Source organism: Chinchilla lanigera, unplaced genomic scaffold (assembly GCF_000276665.1).
Source record: "Chinchilla lanigera isolate Chin_1 unplaced genomic scaffold, ChiLan1.0 scaffold00017, whole genome shotgun sequence".
Classification (NCBI taxonomy): Eukaryota; Metazoa; Chordata; class Mammalia; order Rodentia; family Chinchillidae; genus Chinchilla; species Chinchilla lanigera.
This window is the reverse complement of record NW_004955418.1, coordinates 5,620,847-5,648,419: the sequence shown is the minus strand read 5'-3', so window position 1 is coordinate 5,648,419 and position 27,573 is coordinate 5,620,847. Positions and strand designations below refer to the sequence as shown.

General features: G+C 38.3%; 1 protein-coding gene across 3 annotated transcripts in view; it reads left to right on the top strand.

The window, feature by feature from the left end:
• The window catches only part of Fer (fer (fps/fes related) tyrosine kinase), a 368,631-nt gene that overhangs the window by 333,130 nt on the left and 7,928 nt on the right, over positions 1–27,573 (top strand). For all 3 annotated transcript variants that reach the window (XM_013513026.1, XM_005382177.1, XM_005382178.2), the window contains one exon: positions 27,076–27,230. In XM_013513026.1, the coding sequence (XP_013368480.1) occupies positions 27,076–27,230 (155 nt within the window). The remainder of the gene's footprint in view (positions 1–27,075; positions 27,231–27,573) is intronic.

Here is a 27,573-nt window from a genome sequence, read left to right as displayed (position 1 = left end):
TATATATATATACTTTTTTAAAGCCAGATCATAAAAATTTCTATGAGCTATTTTATGGGATTTGGACTTTTTAAAAGAAAAGTCCGGATTTATTACATGGGCCATGAAATGATCAAATTTGCATTCGAGACTTATTACATTTTCTGCAATGTAGATGATAGATTGGAGGAAGGTAACACCGGAGATAAGCCAAGAGGTAAGAGATGTTCACTAAACTAAGAGAACTGCCTGGTAATGATACAGATCTAGGAGTCATGAGCATGTAGATGATACCAGAGCCACAGATGCATATGAAATCACCAGACAGACTGAGAAGTAAGCATTCAGGACCAAATCTTCAGGAACATCAGTGTTTAAGGCACAAACAAAGAGGGTGCAGTCAAGGTAGAAGGGCGTCTGAAAAAGCTATTTAGGAAGAGCTTCCAAAAGACAGTAATCAGCAGAGCCAAGTGCTATGGAAATGGCAAGAAAAATTAAGCCAAGAGTATCAAAGACCCTGCAATGGGCTCCAATCTCCTGCAAGATGTTATGGTGCCTGGTGGAAAGAAAGAGCCAGAGACAAAATGGTGGTGCAGCAGGGACCCAGGATGACCATTTGTTCACAGGAAGGGAAAGGCCATGAGGCCGCCGGAACCTCGATGTTTACTGACTAAGAAGGGGATTATCAGATGACTCAGAGGGCAGTGGTGAGGATTTTGCCCTGGAGGGTCTTTAGTTTTAGTAGCCTGTTTTAGTCTTGGTGGTTTTAGTCCTAGTCTTTTAGTGTTAGTGGCCTTAGTCTTAGCCTTAGTAGGTAGGAGAGGATGGCTCACCCCTAATGGGATAATGGAAATCTCTAAAGAATGATATCAAAAATTCTAAGCTTCTGTTCATCCCTTAAGGAAGGATGTAAAACTAGCCATTGTGATTTTGTAGTCCCCAGCACAAGAGTAGGCATAGCATGTCTCCACAAAGGAGGCAAGAGAACTTTCCATAAAATGACAGGGACGAAATCAAATGATAGTAGGCCAACACAGGAGGTGAAGCATTAGAAACAGAAGTAGGGCAATATCTGGAAGGGAAAATGAGTTCAATGGCAGAGTTTTTTATGTTCAGATATTAATAGAAAGAGCCAATGGAGAAGATGGGCTAGAACACATATTTGGTAGATAAAGAGATTATAGTTGAGATCCAAGCAGTTATTTACCAGACCTTTTAACCCAGAAATATCATAGTATTTTTTGCAAATTGCTGAGCTCTGTAGATTCTTACTGTTTACTTCGTGATGAAGCTTGGGGTAGCCCCTTACCCTCTGCACAACCCAGTCAGGACTGTGGCCCTGCCATTTTAATTTTCTTTTTTTTTTTTCCAGTACCGGGAATCAAACTCATGACATCATGCTTGCCAGGCAGGCGCTGTGGCACTGAGCTAAATCCCCAGCCCCCATTTTTCAATCAATTGAAAATAGATAACACAGTTAGACTGAATCAGTTTTTTAATCATTTTTCTGAGGGATACTATTGTATTTTAAAATATGCTGGCAGTTCAGAGTTACACAGATTTTCTTGACTCTGTCTATGAAAACATTTTAAAATGCGATTTGCTGCTATGATCAGCAATGGGGAAGGGTGTAAAATTTCCACTGTTCTAAATTCTATTCCCCTTGATCTGTCGTGCCTGGACTATAATTTTTGCAAGCCGTTTATCTTCTTGTTGAAACTTTGTGCCAGCGCGTACATTACTAGTGGTTTTATTTGATCACTGACAATGAGTTCTGATATTCTTTTTCAGATATTGAGCATTTCAAACAGTTCCCTAATGAGTCTGCCTCTGCACTTCAGTGCTGTTAACTTTGATAGATTTCCTACTGTGAGACTAGGCTTCCAAAAATAATTGATTCATTTTCCTTAGTGACACTCCACTTTATGGAATTTCATTACTTTTAATATTGTGGATTTTGGTTGGCCTACCCAGAACTTCGCTTATACCTAGAACTTCTCTCGTGTAAGCCTGGCTCCAGTAGAAGCGGCATTTGAATAGTGGGGACTTGGGAACTCATGCATTTATTCAGCAAATGTGTCTTGAGGACTATAGTACTCTGTACCATGTACCTGGGCCTTGAGGTCCCAAACTCTCACAAGAGGTTCAGCATGAAGCTCACATTTGAGAAAGTCAGACAAGTAAATCTCTGGTTCGGTGCATACTGACTTGTGCAGCAGTAACACAATCAGGAAAGCCTTTCCAAAGGTAACTGTGTTAGTCACTTTGCCATTGCTGGGACAAAACTGCAGTTGCTTGTGATTTAGAGGAAGGGGGTTATTTTGGCTCACGGTTTGTAAGCATTCAGTCCACATTTGGGTGGCTCCAGGGGAGAAGTGGCACAGCAAAAGGGCATGGTGGAGGACAGCTGCTGCACCCATGGCAGCCAGGAAGCAGAGAGAGAAAGGAAGAACAGGGGTAAGAGTATGCCCTTCAAGGCGTGCCTCCCTGACCCACCTCAGAACAGCACACTCAGTTACAAAAACATCAGTGATGAATCCACTGGGGAGTGCGGAGCCCCCATGTTCCAGTCGCCTTCAGAAACCCCAGTTCTGAACACCTGAGACTCTTAGGGACATTTTAGGTGTAAACCATAACAGTGACAGTGCTTGAATTCAGTTTTAAAGGATAAGTAGCATTTAGCTGGATGAAGGAGGATAAGATCTAAGTTAAAATAATTTTTTAACAGTCTGTATTTTATATAAGGCAGCTGGTGGATATGAGACACAAATGATTTAGAAAAAATGCTGACAAGTAGACTACTTTGCTTATGGACAGCATTGTCCTCTTAGAATTATGGTCTCTATTCTATTCTTCAATCCGTCACTTATTTTTACCTCAGTATCCCTTTGAACACATCCCCACCAGCTTGCGCCGCCAGTAACACATGCATGGCTGTCCCTCCCATCAGGTAGCTTGCACCATCCGATTCTGGCTTAGAGCCACCCAGCATTGAGACATATGAGTGACAGCGCGCGCCATTATGAATGAGTTTGTCTTAGCTCATAATGCCTCTCTCCAAAAGTGCTCAGTGGCTCAGCATGGCCTTTTGATGACAACTTGCATTCAGACTCCTCAGAGTCTGGCTTGAATGTCTTCATGGGCTTGGGGCTTTCTGATTCTCTTCAAAAACAGAAGGGCCCACTGTTCACTGAGCCCCTTTTCCACTTCCCACCTGAATGCTTTTGCTAAGGTTGCACCCTCTGCTCCAAATGCTCTTCCTTTCCTGCCTCTGCCTGCCCCATCACCGCTTACCTGGTTGACATCCTGCCTATTCTTCAAAGCTAAAATATCTGGGGCTGGGGATTTAGCTCAGCGGCAAAGCGCCTGCCTGGCAAGCGCAAGGTCATGAGTTCGGTTCCCGGTACCGGAGAAAAACCAAAAAAAAAAGCTAAAATATCCGAAATAAGTGAGTACATCCATGAATACCAATGCAATTATTAAAATAGTTTTAAATTAAGTCATTAAAAATAACTTTGTCAGATTAATAATTCTGAAAAAATGAGTTAATGTATTGCTAGGTGAAACAAAAAGCATATAACAATATGTTTAGCTTAACATTTTTAAAAAATGAACTGCAAAGCAAATGACTCTAATGTATATTGAACATGATATTAATAGTCATTGTCTCTGGATAGTTAGGTAACAGTTGTTCTTTTTCTCTTTTGGCCTATTCTATATTATTTTTTTCCTAAATAAATGTATGGTCCTTTTAAAGGGAAAAACCCCAGAATAACAGATATTACTTTCAACTTTTAAAGCTATAAATACTCTTTCTTTAAAAGACTCACCTTATTCTCTCCTTCATGTATTCTTCTAGTAGTCTTTTACATTCTGTCTGTTACTACCCTATTTTGTATTCCTCTGATAGCACCGTGTCACAGTCTACCTTGTACTTTAAGTGCACACTGCAACCCCATAGTACCCAACTGGTGCTATGAACAGAGAGTATCTGTTTGTTGAATGAATCAGTGTTAATGGAAATCAAAGTATAGAGCTCTCCTAACTGAACTTGAAATCTTGTGAGGGAGACAATACATGTAAAGAAAATATAAACATTAGTTTGGGGAGAAAAGATAATAATTGTCAAGAAGTAAGTATATCAGTGTACAGCCTATGGTACAGCCAGTGCCAGAGGGATTTTTTTCTGTGAATATAATTTTTCATCGGTATATGTTTGTGATACCTAATAATTACATTTATTTTGGGGAATTTGTATGTATACCTCAGAGAGGAAAGTAAAAATGGTTAAGATGTGATATGAATGCATACCAATTCCGCTAGAGGCATTCTATAAACAGTATGAACAGAATCCTGTTTCCCAAAATGAGATTTGGGGATTATGGCTGAGATAAACAGGTGCCAAAGGAAGCACATTTACTTGGAAACATCCTTCAATGACATTTGAAGGTTAGAATCATGAGTGCAGAGTCATGGACTCTGTGTGTGAATAGGCCCGGCCCACCCTCCCCAGGCCTCTCACACCAGCTCTGCACGAAAATAGAACACAGCTACAGTAATCTAAACAGCAGATCAGCTGCACTGATAACAGCCCATGGACTTGTTTTAATTTACCTGCCTGTTCACTTTTCCTCATGATGGTGATTAAAGTGACAATGAAAAGGACTCCTTTTTTTTTTTTTTTAAATCTCAATTTGAACCTTGAAAGAGAATCTGCAGAGAGGAAAGGAAATGAAGCAAGGACATCTTTCTGTGTGAAATCAAATAAATATCTAATGATAAATTAGAATGCCATCTGTGCTCACTATTTTCAGAAGTAATACACTAGAGAAAGGCAGCTCATATAGATTTCCTGCCCTAAAATTAAGAATTATCCTGTGGAGCCATACAGATGTCTCTGGAGCAGTCAGTCAGATTCCTGCCTCTGCGATAGGGACTGTCATGTCTTCAGACCCCATGCGAGAAACGATGGATCAGGTGATGGGTGAGGAGAGATTCACCAGGCGTTCTGTCCACCAGCAAACCCTCTGCATGCCAAATGCAGAGCTGACGCTGTCCATTCTCTTTCATTTCTATTTTGGGATCCGAATAGCTTTCCTTAAAGGAATATTACATACATAATGTCAGATGCTTTTTATAAATGTTTCAGAGGAAGAAAGGTCCTGTTCTGGAAGTGTTCAGTCGTAACTTGGCCAAGCAAATATTAGCTCATCATGTAAAATTTCTTCCCCACTTCAGGTATTCAGACCTAGAGCTGTTAAATTTTGGTTCTCTGTGCTGACTAAATGAAGTCATCAAAACCCCAAACTACGATCTTTTCTATTTTTAATTTTATTTTTTCTAATTTAACACAATTGGTCCGCCCTTGGGCAGCTTCACACGATCTTCCATACACCCTTTTTATACACAGAATACTAACTGTCTGGGTCAGAGAGGAAGAGAATGCTTTGAGACCAGATCAGTTGTGTAGTTCTATGAAAATACACTAAGAATTTTTCTATCTGAAGTCTGAACTTTAACAAAAATTAGACTGCAAGTACCTGGACTTTCTCTTGGGAATCTGATAGACTGACCGATGCTGCCTGTGGAAGTTAAGGGGGAAATCACACCTTGCTGTGTAATTTTATTCTTTGCAACTCTGAGCATAAGGACCTTTTTCACATTCTGTCTGGTCAAGGTGCACTAAAGGCTTTGAGGGTACTCGTCATACATAAATACCTAATGCAAAGATCAAGGGCAAAGCAAATGTGTTCTATTAAATAGGGAAGATAGCACCAAGCACTTAATAGGAAGTATGACACTGAATTATGTTAATATATTGTCCTTCTAGCTCCATTGTTTATAAAAGGTTCATTACATCTGTTGATTTTTTAAACAGTTTCTATAGGATACTTATATAATTAAAAGTGTTGAGGTCGTGAAAACCCTACTTTAAGATATTAAATGTTTTTAGTGGTCTAAAATATGTGATTTTTCAAGAATGCCTTACTCTCATTTTTATATTGCTAGTACCTTTAAATAGAAAGGAAATAGTGAAATCTGAAATAATGAATTATAACATTTAATAATATAACTCAATCTTTATGTCAGTAGTAAGAATTCTAGCCTGGCAAACATGAGGTCCTGAGTTCGATTCCTGGTACCAAAAAAAAGAAGAGAGAAAGAGAGAGAGAATTCTAGGTCTTAGCTTCTTTTGTAAGAATTTTTCATTATAGTCCCTTAAAGGAAAATAAAGTTAGTCATGCCATTATTTTATTTGGGTATTAATACAAACACCACCATTTTTCCATGGGACAGTATCACTAAAGCAATATAAAATATCTTAGTTTATTTTTTAAAAAGTCAAAAGAGAAAGTATAAGTGCCACATGGACCCATTAGCTGAGCCTCACACTCCTGCCAAGTGCTTCTCCTTCTGTCACGTATTGGGCACAAAGGCAACAACTAAACAGAAACGCTACCAAGTTAAGAAAAGTGGCGGAACACTCACCTTCAAAAGCACTTTAATACAGTAAAGAGAAGCATCATCAATACATTTATTTGTAAGTTTAACTTAAATATATTGTTTGATCATACGGCCTCTAAATTATTTTTATAATCCCATATGGAGAAATCCATAGTAGCATGCTATGCCGAGGCCTTCACAGTAGCCTTAAATGACCTTGACTGCTATATTATTTTAATAAAATGCACCAGTTTTAGGGTACACTTTGAGTGTTACCAAATGAGTGCAGTCATGTAACCAGCACTATATTTCAGTCACCCCAGAAAGTTCCCTAGAACTGCCTCACAGTCCTCTTGTTCTACCCCTGACCCCGGGGAGCCACTAATCTGCTTTCTGTCACTGCAGTTTAGCCTCTTCTAAAATTTCATTTGAACAGAATCCTGTAGTATAGACTCGTTGCTTTAGCTTTTTTCGCTTGTTACGATGCTTGGCCATCCATACTGTTGCATGTATTTATAGCATATACCTTTTTCACTGCCAGGTAGTGTTTCATTGTATGGATATAGTGTAGTATGTTTCCCAGTCACCAATTGATGGACATATGGGTTATGTCTAACTTAAGTATATTATGAATAAAGTTGCTTTGAATAGTCACACAAGTCTTATATGTGAATATATTTTATTGGGGGGCTGTCTAGAACAGTGGTGGCAAACCTATGGCACAAGTGTTACTTTTTCTTTTGACACAGAGACATTGGTGTATGAGTTATTTTTTCTAAACTCAAACCACAATGTTCAGGTTTAACTGCAGCATTGGCACATTGTGATACATAGGTGGGTTTTGGGCTCTTGTCTCAAAGGTTTGCCACCACTGGCCTAGAAGCTGAACGGCTGGAAAAATTTGTTTCACTTTAGAAGAAACAGCCAAATGCTTTGCAAAGTAACTGTTTCATTTTGCACGCCCACCAGTGTGTGAGTGCAGCAACTTCTCCATGCTCTTACCAGCACTGGCCTTCATCGGTCTTTCGAGTTTTAGTTATTGTAGTGAGAATGAAGGGGTGTCTCATTAAAATTTAAATTTTGGTTTTACTTTCCTAATGATATTGCACCCCTTTTCATGTGCTTATTTGTCATTCGTGTTTTCTTGTGTCAAGTGTTGCTCTTATTTTGTCCAATTTTTGTTAAAATTCTGCTACCTTGTTATTATGTTGTAATCATTTGCTATGCTTTTGGATACAGTTCCTTTATCAGATAAATATTTTACAGATATTCTTTCAGTACAGTATGTTTTTTTTTAAGATGAGAAATTTCAAAGGATGAAGTCTAATTTATCCATCCTTTTATAGATCATGCCTTTACTGGCATAGATAAGATCTTTGCAACCAAGATCACTGATTGTCTCCTATATAATTATTTCTAAAAGTGCTATAATTTCCGCTCTTACTTTAAAGTCCTATACAGTGCCTGCCTCTAGTCCTTGCTGATTTGCCTTTCTACGTTTCCCCCCTTTCTGTTCTTTGCTTGTTTGTCTGCCCATTTCTGACTTGGCACATCTTCTGTTCAGCACGTCAGTTATCTTTCCTGTGCTCCCACTTCTAATCCTATCTCATGCTTTCCAGGACCAAAACACATGGGAATCTCATTTTACTTGTCTTCTTTTTCCTTTTCCCTCTTCCTTTTAGTAGGATTTCTAAGAACATGTCCTTCCAGTTCATATGCATTCCCTTCCTATGCTTTTTATCTGGAAAAATGCTAAGTTGGGGGAGGGCTGGTAAAAATATGTGAAAGTTGAAAAATGCATAGCTCTTGCAACAACCATTTAAATTCAGCTAGAGCTTAGTGCAAATGTTCAGAAGATTGCATTATATTAATTCGGTGTTATTAAAGAGAGGCCCATACTAATCGCACTAGAAGAGTGATTTAGTCAATCCTTCATGGAAGGACAAGATTAAGAGAATTTTTTTCCCTAGGTCATGACACATGGTTTTCATAACTGTGATAATTGCTTAGGAAGACTTACTCAACCAGGAAGCATTTCTGGTCATCCTTCTGTCTGCTTTTTCCTTTGTGCACCATCTGCCCTTTTTTGACCTTTACTATTCTCTTCACTAAGACTGCTTTTCACTTGCACAGCATAAAGTCCTTAGGGACAGAAATATTGCTATTTTCTGTATTGATGCAGTTCTTGCTACATACTGTATCATATGCCCAGAAAATGTTTGCTGATCAATGATCTTACCCTTCCTTAACATGTGCAGAGAAGGAGATTCTGTCAACTCCCTATATGCTAAAAACCCCAAATTCCTATGGCAAGAAGTGTGCAGTCTCATCTGCTATATAATATAGATCAACTTTCTTCACAATTGTCTTATTTCTCTTAATCATCAACTTAGTTCAAGCTGCTAAAACAAGGTACAGTACCACCCACTTGGGTAAGTTATCAGCAGTAGAAATGGATTTTTTCCAGTTTTCAAGGCTAGGAAGTACAAGATTGAGGTTCTAGTAGATCTTATAACTAGTGCAGGCCTGCTTTTTGGTTTGCAGATGGTCATCTTATTGTATCCCCACACGTCAGAAAGCACTCTCCTTTCCCTTTATAAGGGCGCTGATTTCTGATCATGATGGTGCCACTCTTTTGAACTAGTTACTTCCCAAATGCACCCCTCCTAATACCATCCTCTTGGGAAGTTAGAATATCAGCAACTAGATATAGGCAGGGGACAAAAACATTCAATCCATTACCATCTTAATTACATTATCAGTGGATTTAGTTATCCACTGACACTCTCTTGAACACTACTGCCATTTTACTAATCCTAGTGGTTGCTTTTGGGTTTCAGTAAATGTTGATCCTTTTTTTGAGTTTGGGCTTTTTTCTCTCTGCCACATATCCTTATGAATGGGGAGACGTTTATTTTTCATGGAAAGAACCATTATTGAACTTTCTGAACTATTACTAGTTCATCATGAGTAGAATCCATTTTGTTGGAAAGAACTTAGATAAGATAAATTTTAGAGAAAACCATTTTGGTTATTGCTCTAAAAATAAGCATTTGGGGCCAGGGATATAGTTCAGTGGCACAGCTCCTGCCTGGCAAGTGTGAGGTCGTGAGTTTGATTCCCAGTACCAAAAAATAAATAAATAAGCATTTGTCTTTTCACTATTATTAGAAGAATAGAGTTACTTTTGGTACATATAATTCAATTTTATTTTAAAATATTAAAGATTCATTTAAAATAATAAATTACTGCTGCTTAGTATTTTTTTATAATCTGATATAAATTATGATCCAGAATATAAGGAAAATCTTTATGGACTGCTTTTGTTCTTGATGTGGATTTAGACAAGGATTTCAGGTCATTTTGATGAGATTTTTATATATATCATACAACTATTATAATGGACTACATAAAATTCAGGAAATAAAACCTGTTCCTTATTTTCATAATAGTTTTGCTTGTTGTCTTAATAGACTCAGTCACCATAATACCTAAACCAGTTAAGTTTTAAAAAATGAACTGGTTCTGAGATCATAGCTGGAACGGCTAGTAGGTGGCTTGCCCATCCGGTCCCAAAGGCACATTTACTCCCAATAATCTGTTCCCAGAGGCCCTCATCAGCCGTGCATCAGATAAGCTGAGCAGTGAAGCTGACAGAGCTTGTACTGAAAATGACATCATTGCCTATTTAATAATCAGACCATATACCAGGGTAGTGGGAGTCCATAATTACTCTGATTGTTTCCACATGGATCGAATTTGAATGACTCTTCCATTAGCCAGTCTGTTATTAAAATATTCAAAGGTGGCCTCCATTGTCCTTTATTAGCGTTAGTTCCTGTTTGCTTAGAAGGCAGGTCATCTGGTCGCTCATACTTGCTTCTGACGCTGCCTCATTTCCATCTGTGCTGATATTGCTGACATTCCCTCTATTACAGGGTTTAGACAGTGCCCCTTCTGAACCAGTCATGGATTGGTATTGACGTGTGCTGCCCCTGTTCTTGCCCTCAGCTCACGTGTAGATTCCTTGTTTTACTGTTTGCTGCATTTGCTACTCAGTGTCATTAAGGTACGTCTTTGAAGTGAGTTTTGCTTTTTAAAAAAGATAGTACTTTTTACTCTAATGCTGCTGTTTTCCTTCAAATTCTGCTTTCTGATCGCAGAATCGCCACGCCTGCTCTTTGCATATGCATGTTGCGGTCTTACTACTCATGTTCTCTGTGTTTGGACAGCAGCTTTAGCAAGTGTTTCCCTTACTCCGCTCTGCCTCCCACTCCCCAGTAATGTACTGAAGTCATCTAGAACATTGTCTCCATTTTCAACACATGAATCTACGATTTTTTAAACAGTTGTCTCACCCATGTCTGTGCTCCTGCTGTATCTTCTTTCCTCTTCCCTTCTTGTGGATTCCTTCTTTATACTTTATCGAATATGTCCTTAGTTGATTCGTCTAGATGTGTAATATTTGATGACACATCACTTGCTGGCACCACCAGAGGAATGTAACTTCCATGAGGACAAAATTCTTTTTGTGTTTTCTGCCATGCCTAGAATAGTGCCTGACAATTAGCAAGTCATATATACAAAATTTTTGAAAGAATAAAATTATTTCTTGACCTTCTACCTCAACTTTAAACCATTTTAGATAAATAATTATAAACTATTTCTGAGCCTTTTTGATTCCAAATATATTCCACATTGGTTAACCTTAATGATGACTCAGGATCATCATTCATATCCCTCACTGTGATTTATTTTAATCTGATTTCAAAATTCCCTCAAATCCTCTAAGAGAAGGTTACCTCTAAGTTAACTAACTTCAGTATGCCTGCAGTGTTAAATCTATTTTATTCCTCTTTATATGAAGCTCCAAGTGGTTATGTAGAAGGTTGGGGCAGGGTAGAACTCCCTGGGATCATCATTTACAGCAGGTAGAGTTACTGCAAGCATTACTCAGAAGAGATACTAGTTAAGTGACCTGGGAGATGTTAGTACCAAAACACCTGAAAGAGGGAAAATTCAGATTTGTAGCCCAGAGTAAAGCCAGATAGGGAAACAAGTTCAAGGTCAAAGATGAGATGCCCAGCCAGGAGGAAGTAATGCCCCATGAGAAAGTGCCTGCGGCTGTCGAGTACGGATGAGAAAGCAGCAAACAATAGGCCTATCCTGTACAGTGCAAGTCTTGGTTGGTTGGTTGTTTTACCTCGCACTCCCAACTCTGCTCTGCCCATTCCTCCTGTTGAGCTATCATTCTCACTACTGCTAATAAGTCTTCTGTATCAGTTGTTGCTGTAGAAAATACTAACTTGAAACATAGTGACTTAATATGTACAACTGTTTCTTATTTCTTACTGTTCTGTCAGTTTGGGTCAGCAGTGTAAGCTGGGCTCAGCCCAGTGGTTTTCTGCTTTTCTCCCCTGGGTCACTTGCATGATTTCAAAAGCTCAACTGGGCCTAAAAGGTATAATACAGCCTCACACAGATAACGGGGTCTTTCTAAAGCAGTAGGTTAGGTCTGCCTGCGTCTGTCTTTCCTTCCTGAATCTTCCCCTTTTTCTCCCGCTGTCCATGGTTTCCTGTACAGGCTTTGTTGGTGTCAGGCACTTTCCAGGAAGACAAACATAGAAGCTGCAAGGTCACTTGGGACTTACACCCCAGAACTTCTCAGTATTTCTGCTGCATTCATTTAATCAAAATTGAAAGGTTAGCCTAGATCCAATGGGTAGAGAAGTGCAAAGTATCATGACCATGTCTTTCACATTATACCTGTTTCTGAGAGCCTCTCAACATTACTTTCAAACTTCAGATTTCCAACAATGAAATCAATGTCCTCGTATACCCATCCCTACTTGTAGAAGTAAACTCCTTGAGGGAAGGAATTAGGTGATCTTTGGCATAGAGCAGAGGATCTGTTACTAGTAACAGCTCAATAAATAGTTAACCAACGGTAGACTGACTGACGTGCACATACATATACATGTGTGGATATATGTATACATGCCCTGTTTTGTATACTTTTAGTGGCTGATTCTGTGATAAGATTAATGGAAAAAATACTTTGCAAAAAAATACAAAGTGAATTAGAAATATGTCTTCAGTTTAAAATAATTTTTATGTATGTCAGACATTAACCATAGAATGCATTGCTCTTAGAACTTATAAACTCATAGTAGTGTTTCTTTCAGTTCTCAGGTCAAGTAACCAAGTTATTTCATCTCCTTTCTCATCATTGTCATGGAAATGTGTCAGACCGCATAGTCTAAGTTACATGTTATTTAGTGGTGTGTGTTTCGTGCCCGATTCATGACCATTTTTGTCAAAATAAGGTCTTAATGAGGAAGATCTGTTTGCCCTAACTGCTCTGCCTTAAAATACTTTAAATAATCTGTTACTTAATATCAGTTGGCAGTACTAAAGCAATGACTTAGTATTTCATGGAATTTAAAAATCCTGTCCCTTAGTTAAATTCTCACATAGGCAGTTACTGTGGCATTGCCTGGCATGACTGTGATCACCACAGAGTTGGAGGTCTGCCTCCACTGCTGAACACTGTTGCTGAAGTCTACTGAACAGCTGCCACATCTCTTGTGTTTTAGAGGTCACTAAGGTTGCCAAAATTCTTGGGGAACCTTTAGGCATTGTGTGCGTTATGCAAATTATTTTGTTCACCCTGAGTGTTTTTGAGACTGTTATGTAACTGTGGTCTACAAGTTGGCAAAAACTTTCATTAAAAGACCAAAAGGATACATGTCTATTCAAAATAAATATTTACTCAGGTAATCCTTCATGAATACAATATGCAGATTTTGTGTGGATTACATCAAACAGTCACAGAATGAATAATCATAGAAGGATATTTGATGAATATTTTACATAAATAGTTTGAAAACTTCTGTAGATTTAGGAGAAGAGAACAATAGCAATTGTATATGAAATCAAGTCTTAATAATATACTAGAAAATAAAGTCTCCCCAAACATAATGGAGAATTAAAGTAGAATGAAGGCACACTTTTCTGACTATGGAAAGAAAATATATTGACAGAAAAGAAATTGAATTTCAGATCTTTGTTTCAAGATAAAAATGAATTATTATAAAATAGGTCTGAATTCATAACTTAGATTCTCCTGTTTGAGTTTCATATGCTGCAAGCCATCATAGGAGTGAAGGGAAATTTATCATAAAGTCACCTGGGATATCACTTTATAAACATAGAAAGCATTAGAAATTGAAATACAAATAATAAAAATTTCATTTTGAAAGAATGTAAATGGGAGGCAAGAAAAGGGAGATGCGTGAAAGAAGAATCATCATTTCTCTTGAATTCCCATAAATACTGAAATGTGTCTTCCACTGACAGGGTACAGGTGCCACAGTAATTATGATCAGACATTTCCCCTCTGTACGGTAGGGACTAAATTATCCTAAAGACACTTTCTGTGGTAGTAAGCCAGATGAAGCTGACTTCCTACCTACGCCTTGGGAATGTGGCCTAGCAGTGTACTAGCCATCGCCAAACCAGAGGTCAGGTGCACATAGTCTATATAGCTCCATTTAGTTGGGGGAGTTAGGAGGCAGGACATTTGAAGGACATATCCTATTGACCCTTCCAGCAAACTGTAGGTTCAGTGGAATCTGTCATACAAAGGCAGATTCCTTAATTCTGCAGTGAATTAAGTACTGTGTGATCTGCAGCACATTTCAGTATCTAAATCTAGGTGCGTTCCACCATAATTGAAGTGGATTTGTTCATTAGTAGCTGAACATTTTGCAGAATATAAAAATGTAAATGATCCTAAGGCTCATTATAGCATCCTGTGTATCACAGATTACACAGTTGCTCTGTGCCTTTTATGTCTTACTTGAGGCCCCACTGTGACTATGTCTATCACATTGTGTAGGTAGAAACCATAACAAATGGTTATGGAGGAATCATTCCTTTATACAGAATGGAAAATAGAAGAGAAAAAATAATACATATGATAGTCTTCTCAATATGTTCTGCATTCTGTAGCGTAAGCACTGAGTCAAGAGCTCTATTTCATTAAATTTAAATGGAAAAGAAAACAAGTCTCAGGAATGAAACAGCAGACATCTATCTAGTTAGAAGTTAAAGAATATAACTAGTCAGGATAAAATGAACAGTATATCAAAGATACCAAGAGAACACTTAGCACTGTGGAAAACTAAAAGAACATTGGCTTTGAAGCAAGACAGTCTTGTGATCTTGGACAAGTTCATTTAATTTCTGAGCTATTTCATAGAAATATCCACACTTGCAAGTGATGGTTTGGATTAGGAGTGATAAACTTCTTGGTATTGTGCTTGACACATAATAGGTGCTCAACAAATAGTTACTGTTATTCCTGTGGAACTGTACATCACAGATTGGTTATAGCCAACAATTATTCCATAGACACAAGCTAGAGGATTCTTGCACGGTGTCTTGTTTACTTTTCTCTCATTGCTGGGACAAAATACCTGACACCCAAAATTAAGGAAGGAAAGGTTTGTTTTGCTTACAGTTTGTAGAGGTTTTAGTCCATACTTGGCAGGTTAGAAGGCAGAGTGGCACATGGCAGAGGGCTACAGCTCCTGGCGGCAGAACACAGCAAAAGCAACAAGCACTAAAAGGGAGGAATGGCCCCAAGCAGCCTCTTCCCCTCCTTTACATATGCAAACTATCCACCCCAGGGGGGTGTAGCTCTCACACCCATAATCAATCAAACTCTAAGGGGCTGGGGATTTAGCTCAGTGGCAAAAGCGCCTGCCTGGCAAGCGCAAGGTTGTGAGTTTGGTTTCTGGTACCAGAGAAAAACAAAAAACAAAAAACAACAAAAAAAATCAAACTCTAAAAGCCTGCCCCATGACCACATGAGTCTTTGAGGGGACACCCAGACACAAACCATAACACATGGTAATAGTTTGGCTCTTGGGTGAATAGGATTGTTTGCCACATGGAGTAGCACTGTTGTACAGTGTTTAGCCTACCCAGTGTGGCTTGCATTTACTAGCTCCTGACACTCACTATTGCAGTAGCAACATGGAAGACTCATCAGGAACATCTACCACTGCTGTGTGGCTCAGTTCATGCAGCCATTACAAGAAGACAGTGCCTTTGATATAGAGTATATAGAATGTCAGAGTCAGAAGCACCATATGATGTTACCATGAACTTGTTTCCTCCAAATTATCTGAAGTGATCCAAGTGTACACAGAGCACTATCTGAGACAGAGTGCTGCCTTGTATAATTCTATATGCAGTACTGTTTATCTGTTGTGATTATTTCATTTTAAAACATCATTTAATTCTTGGCAGATTTTTATCATATATTTTTGCTGTTAGTCATTATAAGATCTATGGCTTTTACATTAGGGTGATGTAATGCAAAGAAATCATACATTTTTGACATTATATGGCAGTCCTTGACTTTTGTTCAGAAAAGTCAAGGACTAGTGTTCTCTCCAAAGTCCAGGAAAATGCTGTGTAGTGTATAAGCTTATACAGCTTATTAAGGAAAACACTGCATGAGAACTTCAGTCTCTAGATCCCCAGTCCAGAACTCCTCACAGCAGAGATGCCTGCAATACTGGCTCTGGAAAGAAAGTCATGTTATGTATTTAATATGCAGATTAGCATGCATGCAGCCCAGTATTGGCAGAGAATGGGTTATACGAAAACATTTAAAGCAGCACCTAGCACATACAAAGCCCACAATAAATGACAGCTGTATATCATGACAGCTGTTCAGTTAAGAGTGTTTTTGTCACTTTTTTCGGTCTGTTGCTCAAAGAGTAATTTACTGCATCCAAGAGTAATATTGTAAGCTGTACTGTTTATCACTCAGGCATGTAGCTTCTGTTTTGAGTTATACTCTCAGAATAGGAGTGGGTGAGTATTTCCCACATCTACCTTCCAAGCGGTCCTTTAGGAATAGAGGCTTTGGCAGTGAGGACGGAAGACAGAGTGGAGACAACTCTTCACAGTGCATGTTACTGCAGCCTCCTGGCTGCTGGCCTTTGATACCTGTACTTAAGACTGAGCTGCTTTGTTGAAGTATCCCTTGAAATTTAGTATAGTTCTGTGAACTAAAGATATTCAAACATTCACTTTCTGTCAGTGTTTTTCAATCCCTCTGGTTCCTCTAGACCAGAGTGTATTTATTAAGAGGTTTAACAACAGGTCAATATTTACTTAAAATCTGTGCCCAGAGGTAGTCTCTGGAGAGGTGCTATTTCGTTTCATAGTGCAGCCCACAGCAGACAGAAAGTAAGAACAATGCTATTGACTGTACAAATTAGGGTACCCATTCTGTAAAACTTCATAAACCAGATTAACAGAGTAAATACAAAGAAAGATAACTTTGGGTTTTTGAGGTAAATTTAGTACTAAAATGTTATCACTGTATTTGTGTTTTGAGTATTTTTCAATATCTATATTTTCTTTAATTCACTAGGAATATGATTTCTAAGCTAAAGAAAACAGTATGTAGAGTTTGCACTTGTATACATCCAACTAAGATTTTCTTGTAGGGAGATCACTCAAGGAAATGACATGAAACAACCAAACATAAGTAAGCATTTCATATGGACCACTTAGAGTATCTCCTCTTGGTCAGCCAGCTGTGTCAGGCAAGGAATTAGGTATTCTAGCTGCCAGACAGCAGCCTCACTAGCAGAAATCACCAAAAAACTTTTTTCCAGAGGATAAAGTCCAGTGAAGATCCCACTCTGCTAGTGAGAAAAGGGTAATCTGATGTAAATCATCAGGCTTACTCAGTGCAACCTTTTTAGAAGCTACCCACCAAATGCCCATCATGCCCTTGGACAGCGCAGGATACCCAGTCCCACACTAACTTTTCCATAGGAACCTGTATCATCCCTGTTCTCCTCAGCTTCTGTATGCTATGCAGTCTTCCTTCTCTTCTTTTTCCCACTGTCAAAACAAATCTGCTGCCATCCCATTTCCTTGAACTTTCTACTGTCTGATAGACTCATCTGTTCAAATAATTTATGCCCAAATATGAGTGATCATATGTGCCCCCTTTCTCACGTATGAAAAGCAGTGACTTTAGTAAATGAACAGTAACTTTAAGTAAATGAGAGACTCAGACACAGCATCCCAGGGATTCTTGCAGGCAGCAGGAGAGATCTTTCGGGAGCAGGTCCTTTGGCTCCCACCGCATGTACCCGCAGGGCATGGAACCGGTCCTGAGCAATAAAATCGTAAATTGTACTCTAACTTCATTCACTCCATACCGGTTCGGGTACTGCATTCAGAGAGGCAGCACTTTTATTTCCATCCTCTTAGAGGTCTGTAGCATTGGAACAATTTTTCAAAGAAAGAGAACAGGCACTTTCATGATGGGGTTAATTTTCACAGCTCTGCACCTGGGGCTTCTTTCGAGGCCTCTTTTAAAAATAAATGCCCCATTACCGGTGGGCACAGAGCTTAGGAGGGAGGCGCAAGGGGAAGAAAGGCAGTGAGGAACAATATGGCAAGTGGAAAACTGGGAGTAAAAGCAGTGAACTATGTGTGTACGGCGGAGGAGTAGTGTAGGAGATTTCCGTATTTACTTGTGTTTTATTCAAAGGAAGGACAGGGTAGATTGTGAAGTGGAAGCAGCAACATCTGACTTACAAAAGAATCTTGCTATTTTGGCCAATCTCTGATCTCATCACTTGCAGCTAAATATGGGCTTTGGTACTGATACATTAAAAAAATAAAATGAGCTCCAAAGTGTCACTTCTACGGCCAAAGACATCCCACCTCCTCCCACCTCATTTCTTAGTTTGTTCTGAGGGTTCAGTTTTATTTCTGTTATTGTATACAGAATTTTGCATCTAGAAACAAACAATCACACTGTCCTTCCACCGCAGCACTCATCTGCTGCTGAAAACAGTGGCTGACATTTGTGTTCTTCAGAAAACAGATTTTCACGAACTTATTTCAAGGCTATATTTGTTTTTTGTTGGGGAGGGAACTTGACATGTTACTTCCCTCATAAAGGCAGTCAATATCGGTTTCACTGCTTAAAACTTAAAAGTTGTAGCCATTGGCCATGGATTAAGTGGTGTGTCCTTTGATCATATTCTAAAAGAGAATTGCTAGATATACTAAGAGGTATTCAAGAAGGTGACTTTCATTGCAGACTTTGGGCCAGTTTGGCTGCTAGACTACAAACCCTGCTTTCACCCACTTACTGGTTGTGTGACCTTCAGACAAGTCCCTTAACTCCCTCTGCCTCAATTTTACCATCTACAGAAATAAAAATCATATTTATAGTAATTTCTATGTAATTTAATATACATAAAAAGTGCTTTGAATAGTAAATACTATATAAGTTTTAGAACTAAGTTGAATGCCTTTTACATTCATATAGATAGAAAACTGAGGCCAGGTGTGGTGGCTCACGCCTGTAATTCCTGCACTCGGGAGGCTGAGGCAGGAGGATCGTTGTGAGTTCAAGAACAGCCTGGGCTACAACGTGAGCTCAAGGCAAGCCTGAACTGAATAATGAGACCCTGTCTCAAAAAGAAAAAAAAAGAAAAGAAAACTGTCATATGGTTTATTCTAATTGGGTGGGGGGAAGATAGTAATTTTCTAGCACATTGTTTCTGAGGTTGAATTCAGGTTTTACTATGATAAATGTGCAGTTTTTGTGTGTGGCTAACATTTATTGAATGCCGCATCCCATTTACCATGCTAAACCACTTATAGATTTTTATTTTTACAACAATCTTCTGAGACAGGCACTGTTAATCATCCCTATTTTGTAAATGAGAACATAGAGACCAAGAATAAGTTAATTTCTAAAAGTCAAGAGCTACTAAATGATGTAATGACTTAAAGTTGATGTCTTTTTATAATGTTCCCCTCAAATATGCTTGGGGCAACTATCTAAATAGGAATCTTGTGGGCTGGTGCTAGGGATCAGTGGTGTAGAACTTGGGTTCAACCTCAACAGAGAGAGAGAGGAGGTACTGGGCAGTGATAATTCTCTTTTCATCAGAATGTGAAGCAGTGAAGAATGCTTCATTTTTTTCTCGACCTCCTGGTCAGCTGGTTTTATACCATGGTTTAGTCAGAAGGAGGAAGCTCCAGGGCTTTAATGCAGTTTCCTTCTAAGTATCAGTAACACGCAGCGTTATCCAGACCCAGTGAGCATAGCTTTTATATTCTGCCTGCAAAATGCAGCGTGTGTTTCTCTCTTCTTTTGTAATAGATAAGCCCTGACTTTGTAAATTCGTAACTACAAGCAGAAAATGATACTTGGGACAAAACATTGCAAAGGAGAACATGGCCTGACCTCACACTTACTGCTGGTTTACCGTAGAATTTGCCGTGAGAATGAACCCGCCACAGAACAAGATGCCCACTGTTGTGCTTTGCAGGCAGCAAGCAAAATGCATGCATCTGACCCTTACTTAGCCTCTGTCATTTTATGTGTGACCCATTAGACACCTTTGTTACACCCTCAGAAGTTTCACTCTGAGTCTCCAAATGAGATTACCCAGCAGACGTGAGTGGAACAGTTCCTATCCTTTTAGCAGTGAGCAGCATTGGTTGTATCTCTCTGCATGTAGTGAGATACAGCTATCTGATACCTGTGAGTGACATCAGCCGGTTATGTGATTTCTCACCTCTGCATTCCTGTAGGATGTCAGTGTGTAACACAGGCTCCTGCTGGCTTGTTGTCTAGCAGTTTCTTGTGTGACAAGGCGGGGAGCACTAGGGTGTTGCCCAGAGTGACTCAGGGCTGGGCAATAGTAGGCATAATAAAGAGGATCATGGAGAGAAGATGGAGAAAAATGTCTGCCTTATCTCCCAAAATGGATTGTCAGCTTCTCAGCCCACAGGCCATATCTTTTCTTCTATCACCTTTAATACTAGGTAAGCAGTAAGTAAGCAACACATGCACATTCCCTGAAGGCTTAATGTTTTCATTCACAGATTTTGCCAAAAAGATACAATTTCCATTGACTTGAACTTAATGCAGCCCCAAAAAGTAGCATGTTCTGTAAATGTTATTGAAATTTTACTTATGTGGAATTGAAGGTATCTCTTAGTTTTAGATTGGCCTCTTAGAGAACTGTACTCATCTCAGAAGACAAAACTCCAAGCTGGTGATACAGTGAAGGTAGTTATCAGAAAAGTAGTATATGTAGTTGTGCAGCATGTGTATTGTTTCAAAGAACAATAAAATCCCATAGTAACTAAAAACTCATTGTGATCAAGAATTGATGACATTTGGCACACAAACTGGGGTTGGGATTCACATGCCGTGGCCAGGCATCAGGTGACCACATACTGTAGGTGTAATTCTTTCTATGCTGTTCAACTCAGCCATATAAGTTTTTGCTAATATCAAACTGTGTTAATAACTGTAGCTTTATGGTAAGATTTCAAATCAGGTCAGGTAAGACCTTCAAATTTGTACATCTTTCTTAATTTTATTATCAAATCTTTGCATTTCTTTATATACTTTAGAATCAGCTTGGCTAGTTCTACAAAAATATCTGCTAGAATTTTGGTTGGGAATGTATTAAGGATATAAATTCTGGAGAAATGGCTACTTTAATGATACTGAGTTTTCCCCTTCATGAATATGGAATATCTTTCCATGTACTTAGATGTAAAATATACATGGTTTTTCCTCAGTCAAAGGAAGTGTGTCTTTTGTTACTTATTTTTATGCATTTGTTTTATTGGCACTACTGTAAGTGGAATTTATTTTCTAATTGCTGCTAGCATACAAGAATACTTTATTGTATATTAACCTTTCATCTTGCAACTTTGCTAAGTTCATTTATTAGTTCTAATTCTTGTTTTGCAAATTCTCCAAAGATTTCTATGTAAAACAAAACTTTATCTGCAATATAGTTTTAGCTGGTAGCTTTATCATTTTCATCATATGTGAAGGAATACAACTACCATAACAAAGATCCTTTTGAATAGAAGTGATGAAAGCAGGCATCTTTGGTGGAAAATAGCTTAGTTCTTTTCCATTGAAAATGTTAGTGAATCAATTTTTTTTACATGCCCTTTGTCAGATTGAGGAAGTCCTTTAATATTTTCTTTGGAGCTTTATCATAAATATGTTGAATTTAATCCATTACTTTTCCTGCATCAGTTGGAATGATCATGCCTCCCCCACATTGTTTTCTATTAATCTAGAAAATAACATTACTTTTTAAAATGTTAAATCAGTCTTGCCTTACAAGGATAAACTGTTCTTGGTCATTGATGTATTAACATTTTTACAGTACATTGGATTTGATTCACTAATACTTTGTTAAGAGTGCTTGGCTCGTTCTTCATATGGGATATTTTTCTGTAATGTCTTACCAGGTTTTATGTTAGAGTTCTGCTGGCCTCAAAATGAGTGTAGGTAGTAAACCTCCTATTTTGAGAAAGTTCATATAACATATTCTTATTCTTTCCATGAATATTTGAAGGAACTTACTAATGAAGTCATTTGAGTTGTAGTTTACTTTTGGGGAAGGTTTTATAGGAGATATAGAACTGTTTAGGTTTTATTTTTTTCCTTTGTCAGTTTGGATAAGTTGTATTTTTAGAACTGTATCTCTTCATCTAAGCTACCAAATTTGTTGGAAATAAAAATTTTTCTAATAACGTATTATCCTTTCAGTGCCTGTAGAATTAGTAGTAATAACTCTCTTTCATTCTTGATATTGGTCTTTTAATTATATTTGTGTTGTATTTTCTTCTTGACCTTTCTGCTATATCACTTTGCATCATTTCATGAGCGGTTGTTCTGGAGACTGCAGTATACATTCCTAAGCTTTTTGTAGAGTTAGTGTTGTACTACTTTATGTAAAATGTGCAAAACTTACAGCCAGGTAATACTATGATACTTGCTTTAAATATTAAGTCATTTTGAAGAACTTATGAGAAAAATCTTTTACATTTATCCATTCTTGTGAGCCTGTCAATTGAATTTTTCTTTTCAGATATTTTATTTTTAAGTTCTAATAGTTCTGAAATTTTTATGGTTCTAAATCTCTACTGAGAACTTCTGATTTTCTACCCATTTCAGGTGTGTTTTCATTTATGGAATATAGTTACAATGGCTGCCCAAAAGTCATTTTTTGTGGTTCCAATATCTAATTATCGTGAGTTAGGCATTAGTTGATTGCAGTTTCCGTTCACCTTTAGAATTGTTCACATTTTTGTTTTTTATGTTTTGTTTGGTTTGCTTTGGGGGTGATGGTGGAGGTTTGATCCATGATCTTGAGCATGCTAAGCACACACTGTACCAATAAACAATGATCCTAGCCACATTTTCCATATTCTTTTAAAATTTTGGATTATGCCCTTAATACTGCATTGCAAATATTATATTGCACAGGCTCTAAGTCCCTGTTATATTCCTCTAGAAATTTTTCTACTAAAACAAAATCATTAACAGTTATCTTGGCTAGGTCAAGACTACAAATTCTGCCTTTGATTGTCTTTAGCAGAAAATCAATCCTGTCACTTTTAAACCCAACCAGGTATTTAAACATCATTTAATTTTCTGAATGGGTGCAGGTTTGCCTCACATATTTGTAACTCAGGGATTAGGCTGAGATACGTGCAGTTTATATATGGAACCAGGTGAGCCTTTTCTTTGGCTCACAGGTACCTCTTTTTCTAAATTCTTCAGTTAAATAAAAATAAAGACATGGTTTCTGTTGGAGTGTTAATCACTAGAACTGGTGCCACTGTCTTATATTACTACATAGGTAGAGCCTGAATTCAGGGGAGAACCGGAAAAAAAATGAGAAGGGGCTGGAGGGGGCAGGATGCTCACACCCGTATGGTTGCCTTTGCAAGTTTTTGTACATTCTTGAATCCATCTACATTTACCTTGAAGAACCTCGAAAGAGTATACTTGTTAGTTCATCTTGAGGTTTTAGTTATAGTTGGTAGGAATATGGATTATGGCCTTACTTTGCCATACCAGAATAAGAGCTATAGGAGGTGGATTTTCAAGATAGACTGGGTCCAGAATGTAACAATTACTATGCTATATCATTTATCTTCTTCAAACAGTTTTTTAATGTAATGTTAATTGAGATAGGGCCCATGAATCAAATATGTCTAGAACCACTCAAATTCTTCAACAGATCATTGTTATTTATTAACAATAGATTTAATGTGTAATAACTCAGGAAGTTATGGAGCAGTTTTTTCTTCCCATCTTGAGAGAGGCTAAAAGGTGGAAAGAAGGGGAGTTCCTAAGTCTAATTTAAAGAAATAATACAGCCTGTCTTGAAACTTGTCAGTCAATAAACACCACTACCTTCCTGGATCCTGCTTTGTGCACAGTGATGAAATGCATACAGGAAGGAAATAATTGACTAAACCAACCACACACTATACTGTAGATTTCATTACCTCCTAAGAGTCTCAGCATGTAAAGAAGATTGAATCCATCTTCGGAAACATGTTTTACAAACTTAGCTTTCTATGATGAGTTTTCAAGTGATGGCTCATGACATGCCTTCAAGACTTACTTTGAGAAGTGACTTCTACATCCTGTGACAAGGCCTCTTGTAACAATAGCAGTAGCAACAGCGGCATCAGTAATAATACATAAATATTAGAAACAATAATAGTAGCTCATGAAAGACTTATTTTGAGCCACATTATATGTTCTGGTACTTGACAGACATTATCACACTTAACCCTATTAAACTGTATTTTTTAAATGAGTAAAATGCAATACACCAATACCACACATGTGATAAGAGCTAGCATCTATTTTATACAGCTTTAAGTAGGAGTTGTAGTTCCTGAGCCAACTTGGGTAGCTCCTTGCTACAGATTAAGATAGTGAAAGCCTGGTTTATTTCTTCACTTGTCACTCACTTTGTCTGGCAATAAACTCTACCAGTGGGAGCTCATGGTAATCTGCTATATTTCAGAACTGGGAAGTGAGTCAGAGCTTTAATTTTAAACTTGGACTTCTTGGAAAGCTTTCCATTGTGAGACTTGATCTAATGAATAAAACCAATCTTAGCAAATTGGTAAAACAGAAGATTTCACATTCTTGAATGGCTTTAGATACTACCACTCAAGATTTCCACTAAAATATAAAATATTATTTCTCTGATTATCAAAATTCCCTTAGGGATCACCATCACCAGTAAGCAGTTTCTATGTCAGCTGCTCAAAATATTTCCTATGTTACAAAGCCAGTCGTATAAATTAGACTTTAATTTTTTGGAAGTCCTCAGTCACATTCAATATTCAGAGAGCCGTTACAGAGATAAATATATCAAACTATGTCAACGGAAAATGAAACCAGTTGAAAATAATTTTAAAAGAAGCATAGAATAGACAACTTGCTTTTAGTAAAGAACATTTCTAGGATAAAATAGTATTTGTACATTCGTTCAAGTATTTCTTGACCACCTACTCTGTGCAACATATTTTCTGGCATTGGGAATATAACTTAAAAAGCACAAATAGATCCTATCACTTCTTGGATTCACAAGAGCTTCACATCTGCAATTGTCACTTTCCCCTCCCGCATTGGTTTTGATCTATCGTATTATATATAGGCCCTCTTAGGAGGATAAATCCCTTGACATGAAATGCTTCTCTAGTTGCCTGTCCAGTTCCCTACACCCTTTACAGAACATGTACTCAGAAGAGGTATCTAAACTTGTGATTCTATTTTCTCATTATCTTTATGCACATTCCAATCATGCCTTTGTACTCATCACTTCACTGAAATTGCCCTTGTCAATGTCTCATTAAACTGCGTTGTGAAACCACTAACTAGTTCATGGTCTTCATGCTTGCCTTCTCAGTAGTAATTAATAGAGTTGATCACTATTTCTGCTTGAAAAATTTTCCCTCCCTTAAGCTTTTAAGCCACCACTCCCCCATACCATTGCTGTTCTAGGGCCTCATCCTTCAATCTCCTTTAAAAATTCTTTCTGCACTCTCTAGGTGAAAGCATTTTCCAGTCCTATAGCTTCTACTACTGTCTAAAAAGCTACAACTCATAAAGCTCTCCTCTGACCTCCAAACTGCTGTACTCAAATTTCTATTCAGCGTCCCCATTTGAATATCTAATAGAAATCTCAAACTCAGTATGCCCCCCCCCGACACATGCATCGTTCAGAAGGAAAAATTTAACACATGAAAACCACTTTAGTGATTTAGGAGTTTCTCACATAAAAAAAAAAAAAAAAACAAAAACTAGTAATAATCCAGGGAGTAGTCAGTTCAGGACGTTTCCAGCAGCTCCACACTTAACAGGAACCAGGCCCCTGGGTTCTCGCTGCTCTTCCAAGGGGAGCATGTTTCCTGTTGGTGTAGGATGGGCACTCACACCCTCCATCATGCTCATCCAGGTTAGCGGAAGGGACAGTGTCAGGATGCAGCCTTGTCCTTTCAGAGAAACTCCCTAGAAATTCTAGGTAACTTACATCTGCATTTCATTGGCCAGAAGGTAGAGTATGGGAGGCTGGAAAGCAGAGCATTTAATGTTCAGCTAAAATAGGAATTCTACTAAAGTGGATGAAATGGACATCAGGAGACAACTGGCTGGCTGGCCCAGTCCCTAAATCCAGCCCCCTACTGCAGTTCTTCGGTTAAGTATCACATTATCGAAGAGACCTCCCCACCAGCCTATCTACACCGGGATTCCCTTTTGTAAATCTCTTTTCCCTTATACAACTTATTTTTTTTTTCCACACTCAGCACTATATATGATTTTCTCTGTGTGTATGAATGTAAATATGTAAATATACAGATTTATATATGAATTTGATTACTGAATGCCCTCCCTATTAGTTGGTGCTTTTTCCTGTCAGATAAGGTTGGTCAACAGACCTTTCTGAAGAGAGAGTATTCAGAGGAAGAGTCAGCTGTACAAAAGTACAGGAGGAAAACTCTCCAGTCAGAGGGAACAGTTAAGTCAACGGCCCAGCGAGAGAAGCAGTCCTGCCACATTTAGGGAAGTCATCCTGTGTCTGGAGGCAGTAGGGCTGGAATATACTCAATGATGGGGAGCGACAGCCAGATCTTTAGGTAGGGTTTTGCCTGTCCCAGATGCAGTGGAAGTGTTTGTTGCCAGCCCCTGTGCCACTGAGCTGTTTCCAGCTTTTGCGAAGCTCTAGGGCTAAACTGTTAAGAGCTACTTGGGAGCTGCTAGCCACATGCCGTTATAAGATGAAAAATTCGGTTCTCAGTCACACTAGCCACACTTCATTGGGCTCTAACTGCTACCTTTTTGGGCGGTGCAGGTAGAGAACATTTCGTCCTCACACAAATTTCCGTTAGGCAGTGCTAACCTAGGAAAGCCAATGAAAGGAGAAATAATGCCAAACTTGCTTAGCCTCTTCTCTGTGATTTTCTCTATTAACTCTAGAATCAGTGTTTTCCTATTTAAGTGGAAATATATGTAATGCCTAGAAAACTACCTGTGGCTTGTTCCATATGCAAATGTTCTCGTGGGTGATTTTTGCCTGTGACAGAGAAGATAGGAAGGACTGGTAAATCACAAGCTAACTTCTTACCCTGTTTATAAATGCATTGCAAATGTAAAAATGCAAAGTGTGGAAGTCATAAATGTGAAAGCGGCTTTCAATTTGTTTTAATAGCTATTTTCTGTGTCTTATTATAACCCAGGGACCTTGCTGCACGAAACTGCCTAGTAGGTGAAAATAATGTTCTGAAAATCAGTGACTTTGGAATGTCTCGTCAGGAGGATGGTGGTGTGTATTCATCTTCTGGCTTGAAGCAGATTCCCATTAAATGGACAGCACCAGAAGCTCTTAATTACGGTAAGAACAGATGGTTTTTCCTTTTTGGTGGTAAAAATGGGCTATATCAGCACAAAACATTCACAAGCAATATTACAGTGCTGGAGTAGACTCCAAGTGAAAATGATTGGAAGATGAACACAAATAATATATAAATGTTCATCCCTTGCATTAAACATGAACACAAACTTAATTCATTGAAATTACTGATCTGATTTTGGTATGTAGGATTGCTAGATGAAAAAGGTAAACATAAGCACTTTTAAATATGACTATAGATTGGAGAGTTTTTTTATCCCAAAGTGATTATTATTTTAATAGATGCCACATACAGTGGAAGTGTTGCTGCAGCTCTGTACCATTT